The sequence below is a fragment of the Crinia signifera genome, chromosome 4 (assembly GCF_055691185.1).
Source record: "Crinia signifera chromosome 4, ASM5569118v1, whole genome shotgun sequence".
NCBI classification, from domain to species: domain Eukaryota; kingdom Metazoa; phylum Chordata; class Amphibia; order Anura; family Myobatrachidae; genus Crinia; species Crinia signifera.
The window spans coordinates 85083466-85094763 of record NC_139220.1 but is presented as its reverse complement, the minus strand read 5'-3'; the positions used below and the strand labels follow the sequence as shown (position 1 = coordinate 85094763).

Sequence of the window (11298 nt, the reverse complement as noted above, 5' to 3'; positions counted from 1 at the left end):
GTCCCACTATTTTGTGTGTGTGTGTAATATAAATATATATATATATATATATATATATATATATATATATATATACTGTATCTATATAATTACATTACATAGACACATTACAACACACACATGCAGTATGGCTTCTTAGTGACTGGTAATAGTTATGTAAATACGCAGGAGAGATGATTATCTGAAAAGAGCCACAACGTAAGTTTAAAAAAAAAAGCAAAAGGAAGCTTATGTTACAGTTAATTGATGAAGGCGAAAGTGCTGATGTTGATGTGGGTGATGTAATTGTAATGTTACTAAGGGGTAGATTTATTAAGCTCGGTGAAGTGATAAAGTGTGTTTTTATCATTGGCCAATCAGCTCCTACCTGTCATTTTTCAAACCAAGCCTGCAGCTTCACAGCTAGGAGCTAATTGGCCGGTGATAAAAACCAGACAGTTTATCAGTTCACCGAGCCTAATACATCTGCCCCTCTATGAGCCCTCAGTGTATATTTACTAAAGGTAAATGTTTATCGATTTATATCATTGTGTTTCGGGGCTGTACATATTTACTAACAGATGATGTTTGGTGCTGATTTTTTATAAATGTTAGTAATGTAAATATGTGTTTTGCCAATTTTAAATTGATTAAAAGACCTTTAGTAAATATAGTCCCTGGTATGTAAAAGCCTCAGTCCAAGCATCTCTATGGGAGTAAAGTGTATAAGAACTGATATAGATAGTCTAGACTCAGCACCATCGTAACATATAGGCACACTGGGCAGCTGCCCAGGGTTGCACAATTCTAGGTGTGTTTGAGCAGTGACTGGCTTGGCCAGGGGGCATCTGCCTACAAAGCTTCTCAGAAGGCAGATACAGAATGCTTGAACTTCCACTGTGATTGTGAGTTACACCCATTCACAGCGACCAGTCAGCATTCTCTACCTGCCTTCCAGCCTGCAGCTTGACAGTGAATGTCTGTCAGTCAGCATGCTGATTGGTGGTTGGCGTAGGCTATCCACCAGAGTACTGCTAACCATTCATTGTATTTGAAGCATGTGGAGTGATAGAGCAGGCGGCAGGAGGAGCAAATTATGATTTTTCTATTCTGTGAATGGGTCCCAGTGTATTGCTTTGCCAATGGGCTACAATGTCAAGACAGCCCTGGACAAGCATTTATATAAAATTAAAGTTAATGTTGTTATAAGGATCATAAAGTAGAATTTTTGCATCTAGACACATTATGGTGATGAAAGTGGTGCAAATGCGATATATTTGCATGCAGGGAAAATACTGGCTGCTTTTGAATGCATGATACAGATGAATATGCAGATTTATTCTTGCAGTGATAAAGAGCTGAGCTATAATCTGTCGGCGCAGTATTTTCTGCCACATAGCATTCAGCTGTAAGTGAGGCTGGGTACACAGGCTGCTTCACAAGGCCACATACCAACATTTTGGTAGGGGCCCTACAGTATGTGCTGCTTTGCGTCACTATACTTGTATCCATGCTCTTTTCAAAGCATTAATGGTGGCCTCCAGTAACTGCCCCCTCCCCCCTATAGATGCCCTGCACTAAAGTTTCATGTAAAGTATTGGATCAAGCCTAAACCCTGAAAAGTGCTGGCATGCTGGGGCCAATTGGATAGTCCTGGGGGAATCCATTACCTGCTGGGAAGCTTCCCCATAATCACATTATTATCAAAAATAGTATCATTTCTGCTTAACTTCTGACACTTCAAATATGTTTTTTTCCTGTATAAAATATACATATATATTTGTGCATCAGCTTCTTAAGTGGTATTTTAAGCAAAAAAATAACTTTAGTTTTCCTGATTGCAGCTCAATTTGACAATTATTTTTAAACAAGATATTGTTTTAGCTAATCGCCACCTCACATGTAGAAGGCCTGATAATCCTGCGCATGTATTTGAGAGTTCTCACTTGTTATCTCATTACTACTGCGCCCCCTATCACATAACGTTGCAGACTGCATCACTCGCCTTCTCCAAGAGTGAAAATTGATTTTTTTTTTTCCCCCAAAATGTATTTTACGACATTGCAAATCAATAATGGACATCTTTATAAATCTGACCTACTGCAATGCATGTAGACAGGCTTATAAAGCTGTAAGATACATAGGTCACACTGAAGTCATTCTTTTTAGCAGTATCATTATATTCCTTCAACAGACCTCATTAGAATACCTGGCCATGACTTTCTTTAACCTCCGTAGGTGAGAACACATAGGGCACACATCCTTGTACATGTGAATGCATTGATGACATTGTAATGGCAGGAGATTAGAAAAAGTGCACCTGAGAAGTAACTGGAGACTTATTCATCCTGAAGTCTCTCCTTTACATGGTCTCTCCCTAGTTTTATATGGGCAAGGACTCTACTGTACATACTGTACATGCCAGAACCAACACGTGTGGAGAGCAGGCGGATCCATATTACACCATAGTACTTTATTTTACCCTAAGTCCGCTTCTCCATTTTGAGCACCAACAATAATTAGATGGTGGGTCCTGCAGAAAGGCTAAGTGAATGGAAAGAGTTGGATCAGCATATTCCAACACACAAGTTTGTACATCGATATGTATAATTAGTGGATTTTCCTTGCCAAGGCAATATATATTGGACTTATATGAGGAGTCTGAAAATGACAACATCTGGGAATCTGTGTGCAGACGCAGCGGAAAACCTTACCCTAGCAGTTACCTTATTTTCCTATTACACTCCCATTTGTCAGATTTTCTTGGAAAATATATCTAAATCCAATAAACTGATTTAGTATGTCTCTGCTAAAAGTGCTGCTGTAGTTGCCACTAAAAGTGGACTAAAGTAAATTCTTTGTTTACATTCTGGATTATGTATAAGGAATCCTTGTTGAGAATTGTTCATATACAGCTGGAGTAAGAGTTACCGAGCCAACTACAATCCAGGCTCTCTAACGAATAAGCGCATGTGTTGGATTGTATGTATGGGAAACAAGTGCAGAATTTAAATGACCTAATGTTATTTATGTGGATGTATGCTGTAGTTGTCTGAAATGGACAAACAGATGATTACTAATTATGAAATACACATATACAGCACTTGTTGTTTTCCCTGATGTCACCATTTTCTGAGGGCAAATGCCGCCCCCCCCCCCCCTTAGAAGATGGCCCCCCCACTCCTCTGTGCATGGGCATTATACAGATGCCACCTTATACTGCATAGGACTGTGGCGACTTTTCTACAATCTGGGACATTTATCATGCATCCACTAGCAGTATTTACTATATATTTTTATCAAGGGGCCCAGACTATGCTCCTAAATGGTTAGCCAAACCTCTGTGGCAGCTGGCCACACCTCTGGACAAGGGGCACTACCATGATATTCCCTGGTAGGCACTCCATGCTCCAGTCTAAACTGTCTGAGGTTATGGGAAAACAATCAAGTGATACCTAGATTTAGGGAGAAGTTAGATTTAGTTAAGTCATTTTTTAACCCTTTGAGTGCCAAGTGAATTTGACAAAATAGTTGTGAAAATAGCCACGAAAACATTGTTATTCATCATAAAATCCTATGTTTACCTTTTTATATAGAAAATGTAATCTTTTTTACACAACATTTTTTATTTGAATTTATATAACAAATGTGAGCAATGCTGGTATTTTTTGTGGATATTTTGCACATCTCTCTCAAAAGTTGGCACTCAATGGGTTAAGCTTTCATGCTGCACAAAACACTATCTGTATTCCGGTTACTTGTGCAGTGGTGTCTGCAATGTGCTGTCTTTTCATGTTCTTTATATACATTTTATGGATTTAATATGCACTTTGTATGTGTACATCTATTCATGTGCTCTTGCATTGCCCATGGTAAATCATGTTTGTAGACACCTACTGTATGTTATACCCAGCCCGAGTCATAGCGCTTGCTCGCGCTGATTTTTAGTAAAGGGGAAAAAAAAAAACCATTAATAACATTTTGTTATTTTATTGTAGCAATATTAACATTGATTACAGGACACATAGCCTTTATTGTGTACAGAAACGGGTTTTCATGAATGTCCTGTTACATACTTTAAGAATTGAAGAAATTAGATGAAAAATAAAAGCGTAAATGGAAAAATATATATTTGCTTCATTGTAAATTCTTGTACATAAAATGTGTGGTATTATTTTTACAGTAAGCAGTGATCGTTTTCTAAGTTGTAATGTTAACTTGAAAAATGAAGTCACAAATCTCTTACTCCCCTTGTGGGGAAACATATCAAACTTTCTAAAAAGACTAGACAAGTAAAGAAGTTGCAGCCAATCGGATTCTATAATGTATTTAATAAATGATACATAGAAGCTGATTGGCCCTTTTGGGCAATTTCCCCACTCAATATGGTTTGATAAGTTTCCTCTTACCGATAAGTCTAAGATTATATATTAATAGGGGAAACTGCACACACACCCTCCCATGAGTTTGATTATACAAGTCATTGTTAATGACTCTGCTGCTCCCATCTTAATAATGAAATGCAGATGAACTCTTATATCAAGAATTCCCACCAAAATTATATTAAGTCAAAGTTTCAAAGAGCTGCTTACACTATAACACATAGGCCCCCGACTTTGCATTCAGCTCAGACTTATTCATTATGACAGATTTAGGCAGACTGTGAGCGGTTACTAGGGTAGTCAGACTATTAAAGCTTAAATCTGCTGACGGTTTAGCAAATAACTTAGTCAACCGCAATGCTAAGTGACAAACTTTACAGCAATACAAACCTGAATGATACAACTCATTCGTGCAAGCTTCCAGCAATATCCATTACAACAGCCCCTTAAAAAAAAATACAAGCCAACACTATAAAAAGGAAAAAAAAGCTCTTATTTTACACTGTACAAGTCACTATGATACAATAATTGATTAAATTGTATGGTTTATCCAGCTGAAAAAAGCCCTCCATTCTTTCGCTCTATATATATATATATATATATATATATATAGTTTTTAATCTTAAAATTTTGAAAAAAAAAATAGACTATATGAAACACTTTCACATTTTATTTTAGTATTTTAAATGGATTACTATGCATTATAAGTTTACCAAAAATATTTCTGTGCATCTAAAATTAATGACCTTTTTTTCTAGAATTTACATGGTATTTTATACCTGAATACTGTATTTAAACAAATATGGTAAATAGTGATGTTTTGTTGGTATATTTCAGAACGGCTGCTGCAGCTCTTCAAGAGGGTGTGATTGGAAAACCTTAAATTAAACAAACTCCTCTTTGCATCTCAAAGCATCCATCGGATACTGCCATGTCATTATTTCTGTCAGGTTAGTAATGCTCATATCTTTTAATGAAACATTAAATATGTCTCATAACCATTTAGGATTACAGGATGCAGAATCATAGCACACACACCTAGAACATACAATACACAAGACATCTACCACCTGATATCTTGCACCAACAATCCATTACAAGGGATTCAGTACTGAATCCCGGCGGTCGGGATCCCGGCGTTCAGAATCCCGACAGCCAAAATCCCGACAAGGGGGGGACGTGGATTGCCCCCCCTTGCGGGCTCGCTGCGCTTGCCACGCAGCGGGCCCAGTGCCTCGCTACGCTCGGCACACTAATTTATTCTCCCTCCAGGGGTGTCGTGGACACCCACGGAGGGAGAATGTGTCTGGATTTCGGCGGTCGGGATTCCAGCGTCGGGATTCTGAATGCTGGGATCCCGACCGCCGGGATTTTAACTGCATCCCATTACAAGTGTATGTGCATGTATAGATTTGTGTATGTATAAATCTTTAAACTGTATATATGTACACACATACATACAGACTAAGCAAGAAAATACATGAAAAATAAATCAAAGAACATAAACTAAACTACCTCACGTAACTGGTTTAAGAATCCACTTGAGCCAACACGTTAGACTTTTAGTAAATTTAGTTGTGTCCACATACATCTTGGTTTTACTGCACCATGTATGGCACAATATGGCACACCTTGGACTCTGCAAAAGTCACGCTTTGTGATTTTTCTAAAAATGTCCACCTCTAATCTATTACTTTATACAATGTAAGTTGGACAATACATATGTAACACTAGATGAAAGGACTTAAGTCAACCAAGTTACGCCACAACTAATGTAAAAGGCAATTTTTTTTTCGTTTTTAATTTACTTGTGTATTGGAGACATTTATCTACTCATATTTAATGTGCTTGCGATTAGAGATGTCACGTTTGGATTTACTAGCTTCTTCGCGCCAAATTTTCACACATTCAGATTTATCCCATTGGCTATCCAAAACATGCACAAGCCAATCTGGGTTAAACCAAGTAAATCTGAACCAGCACATCTCTACTTATTATAGGACGTATTGTATTGAGAAGTTTAAAGATTTATGACATAGTGATTATTTTTCTCTTCATCACTAGAATAGGGACATGGCATAATAACAATGGCGAGTTCAGAAGACCCAGCTACCTTAGAGGTATTGATAACCACAAAACAAACAAATGCTTTGAGATTAGAGGGCCATTAAAAGTAAAGCTAAAGGAGTTGCATACAGCAACTTAAGTTGGTTAAAAGTTCCGAATGTGTGACCTTGGTTGTAATGGAACAAGGGGAAAATAAGTGTCAGTGGCACTTCAGTGGTAATGAGGTATATGCAAGTATAACGAAAAACAGGGCACTGTCCTATGGTAGCAGGATTTGTTGTTGTACTATTCTGTACTTTCTATAAGCTTGTAGAGTATCATACTACTACAAGCTTATTACCTATCGGCAACATGCTAAACCTAATAAAGGTGATTCAAGGAACGAACAAAGACCACATAATAGAGATCATATGTTTGTATTGAATATTTTAGCATTAATTAATACAGCATGAAAATATAGGTGTTTAGTTGCTTCATCAAAATATATCACAAATCATCTATGTGTTCATGTAGTAGATTGAAGCAAGTCATACAGTCTAGTGATGGTAGATGCTACAAAATGTTTAATTACAATCTGTTGGACAACTCAGATGTGTCTTGCAGTGGGTGTCTGTGTGTGTGGCTGGAAATTTATCCAGAAACCTTTCATTTTAGAGTAACCTTAATATTATGTATTCAATCTTGCAGCAGCAAGGGATTTGGTAGGGGCTATACGCTCCCACGCAATATTAGTGTGGTTGGTGTGTAATATTTGTAATAAATGCACTCTTAAACTGTATAGTAACCCTGAACAAGGCACATCCCATTTTTGCTAAAGATTTAGTAATGTATAGTGCTATTTACAATGCAAGGAAGGGCTAACAAGGAACTAATCAAATTGTGATCCAGTTTGGTATAAGTTTAATGTCATAGAAGGAACATGCAGTGTTGCGGTATTTCAGTCATACAGGAGAAGATGTATCAAATCTTGGAGAGACCAAAAGTACCAATGTGCTTCTATAGGGCTTTAAAAAAAAAAAAAAAAAAACACACAGCCTTTAACATGGCATTTAAGTTGGTTCACACGATGTTCCCCAATGTGGCGCAGTGTGACCTAACAATACATTTCACACGCCGTACAATGTTGCAATATGTCATTACAACATGCATGTAACTGGATACCATTGTACCCTCTGCTGTGCAGCACATCAGTTGGGAAGATGCAATGAAAGACCTACGTATACGTGTAATTGGGTGTACACACTATATAATGCGTACGTGCTATCATTCTGATCTGCATCAGAGTGATATTTAGCCTACAATGTCCTTTATGGTGTATACCAAGCTTTAGGAGCAAATCGGTTAGTTCTTTATCTCTCGCTAAGGTTTGATACATCTGCCCCTCAAGCTTTCACTTTGCAATTCTGCGCTGTATTTGTAAATCTCACATGAACAGATTTTATAAGCTTTAAAATTAATGGAGATAACAATATTGTAAATTCATTCTGTTCTCTGGCATGTTTACATTGTACATAATAAGGGAGAAGTCCAGGAGGGTCTACAAATATAGGGGAATTACAGGTGGAACAAAAGGCATAAAGCGAAGAGAACAACGCAAAGCTTTGTAGAATAAGGCAAATATTCCACCAAACCACTTTGAAAATTTTACTCCTCTTGTACTAATAATATGAACATGCGCCTCCAAGAGGATGGCTTAATGGATTGAGAATGTTTGATTGAGAAGCTTATGGAAACAGTTACATCAATAATTTCATACCTAACCCTTAAGGCATTAAACATTCCAAAAAAAAACACTATAACTTTAGAAAGAAAAACTTTGAACACAACTTTAACTCAAAATTATGCACTACAGGAATATGGATATCACAATACATTAGGCCATTTCTATAGGTTATTGAAACTATATAAAATAAAGTTGATTTGAACATCTTACTAATTTTGTCTTGGAAACAAAGACGAATGCCTGTTAAGTGTAGGTAGTATGCCGAATAAATGTGACATTTGACATAAAAAAGGACAAGGATCATTTAGGGCTTATTCCTTATTGATATTTTTTCACTTTAATAAATTAATTAAAAATAATATTTTAGAATGCATGGTGGGACTAGCATCTTATCAATGGGCATTTCCTAATGGAGAACTCAATATTGCACGTTACAAGTACAGTAGATAATGTAAACATGCATTGCTAAAGCAACTAGTTTTCCTGTACATTTTAAAGTGTGCGAACAAGCCCCTAAAAGGTCAAGGGTAGAGCATGCAGACTACTAAGTGCTATATTCTGAAATTATAGTTACCTGGTTCTGTATCTTATTATGTGTACACACGGTGAGATTCCCTTGCTAGTCGACTTGAGATTCAAGTGCTATGCAATCTTTGCTAACTCTGTACTATTTACATACAATTCATACAATCGGCATTAGATTTGCACTATATAGTAATGGCTGCCCTGTCTATCTGGGTTTCGATTTGTGCTATCACGGGAGCGCGCGTTGGGATCGCAAGGTAAAAAACCTGTGCGATCTGCATGTGATTTGGACTATATAGTCAAAATCTAATGTCAAATCTCACCATGAGGACATAGCATTACAGTAATACCGCTTTTTAAGATAAGTACAGGTAATTGAAAATAAAATTAAAACAATAGTGCTTTCAATACGGCCTTCAAGGACATTTATTTATATTTAAGACTCAAGGTTTTCTTTAGGGGTATATGATTTATTACCAACAGTTTCAAATGCATTTGAACTACAGACCTAGGAGGTAGAGCAGTGGGAGGTGTTGGGACTATGACAGAGATCTATTGTGAGAAAAGTCAATAGCTTACTTTCCTAAAGATAGAATACGTCTACATTGCACTTATACTTAAAAATTGTTTTTTGTTTTGTTTTCTTTCTTGAAAAAAATGTGTAAGATTTTCAGACTAAACTGAGTTCTGTAAAAAGTTGAAAAGTTTGTTTTAAAAACAAATATGAAAATTTACGATGTATTAAAACTGTAAAAAGTTGTAAAATATGAAGTTTGACCAAGAACATATGTGCCCTAGTCATTTCTATGAGATTTGCGTAGACAAATGAGCACTTGTGAATCCACTTCAAATCACTACATGATTAGTAGTTTTCGTAGAGATTCCAGGCCTTAGTGGAATATGACCTGAAGCGTAGTTAGAATTAGATCATATTTGAAGAAGAAGGCAAATGAACAGAGAAATACCCAAAAAGTGTAAGTGCTTACAGTCCAGTTATTATTTTTGTTTGAAAAACAAAAATCACACAATAAACAATCACCACTATCACGTTAATGCAATAAACATTGTCAGAGAATGCATCTGACACCAAGTCTGTGTCGAGCTGTAATTTCAAAACAACTGATGAACTAAGTTCTCGTCTTCAATGGCTCTCATTAAAATAACCCAATTGAAAAGTTCTAAAGCCTACCACAATTACTTTCCTCTCTCTCTCTCTTTATATATAAATATATATATATAGAATTTATAGATTGTAATTTCAAGCTGCAGTAGCCCTTTCATTATCTTTCCTGTTTTTCAATTATACCAATGTGGCATACATTCTTAAAAAGTATAAATATAAAGTTAGTTTGAACGATTTATACAGTACATAGTAATGTAGCTTAACAAATGCTTGTACCAAATCAAACTTTTCTTTCTTTTTATTTTTTTTCCTTAAGTACTATATGACCCTGAAATAAAGTGGCTTTAATAAAGTAAAAGAAAATTTTTATCTGATTTAAAAAATAAAATTTACTATGAACGACTATTAAAATTTTTTTTTTTATATTTACTTTTTACTAATAAAAACACATATATAGGCAAGCTTTGAAATGGCTACAGCAGCTTCTAACATTGTATATCTAAGCATTTTATGGCACATGGGAAACTTGTATATTGGAAATATTGTATAAATCTAAATATTGTAGGGATTTTTAGTCTTGAAGGCAGATTCCTATGTAATATAATAACCAATGGTGCATCACTCACCAAATCTACCCCCCTGCCCTCCCCCTCCCCCGATCCAGTAAACCACCAATACACGGTAAATGTTTTGGCCATATAACTTTGCAATCTGTTTGGGTAAGTAGCTGAAAGTGCCAAGTAGCCAGACATGATAAGAGTAGTAATGAACAACAGACATTTTGTTTGACTTGTGTTAGGAAAGCGGTGAGCTGCCCCAGTCTTTGAAAAAAAAAAAAAAAAGGAAACAAAAATAAATCCAAATCTGTACAACAGGAGTCTTGCAAGAATAGGAAAAAATATATATAATGTAAGAAAGAAAAAAAAAACCCAGTTGATTCATTATGTAAAAACAGATAAAAATTGCTAGTTCCAAACAATAGCTTAAAAAAAGGCACAACTTCCCTTTTCTGATATACACTTGTAAACTTTCAGCAGGTTACATGCATAAATCAAACTCTTATTTATTTATTTTCCCCCATGGGAGAGAAACAAAAGAAACAAACAAAAAAAAAAGTTAAAACACCTGACAGGAAATAAAAAAAAAAAAAAAAAAAATCTAGCAAACATATTCATCCATCCAATGTTAAAATTAAAACCAGAATGTTCACAATGCAGACTCTGGTTTAATTATCTATTATGCGTCTCATTTCACTGAGTGAATTGAGGAATTTTCCATAGTCCAAATCTTGGCCCTCTGTAAACCACATGAACTGTAGTGCATAATTACGATAGGTACACCGTTGCAAGGATATTTACCACGTCTGATTTTCTTTTTAATACAGTAAAAGCTATAATTTGACTTATTCTTTCCTTAAGGCAACTTTTTGTGTGTGTGTGTGTGTGTGTGTATGTATAGAATTTTAGTAAGGCAGTCATTTCTGATGAAATAAAAGTTTT

The 11298-nt window shown here is 35.9% G+C and overlaps 1 protein-coding gene across 2 annotated transcripts in view; it reads right to left on the bottom strand.

Annotated features, from left to right (window-relative positions):
- Positions 1-339: 339 nt before the first annotated feature.
- Positions 340-11298, bottom strand: part of NR3C1 (nuclear receptor subfamily 3 group C member 1) — a 163059-nt gene continuing 152100 nt past the window's right edge. For both annotated transcript variants that reach the window (XM_083181916.1, XM_083181917.1), the window contains exon 9: positions 340-11298. This exon is cut by the window's right edge and continues 128 nt beyond it. In XM_083181916.1, the coding sequence (XP_083038042.1) occupies positions 11274-11298 (25 nt within the window). In that variant the 3' untranslated portion in view covers positions 340-11273.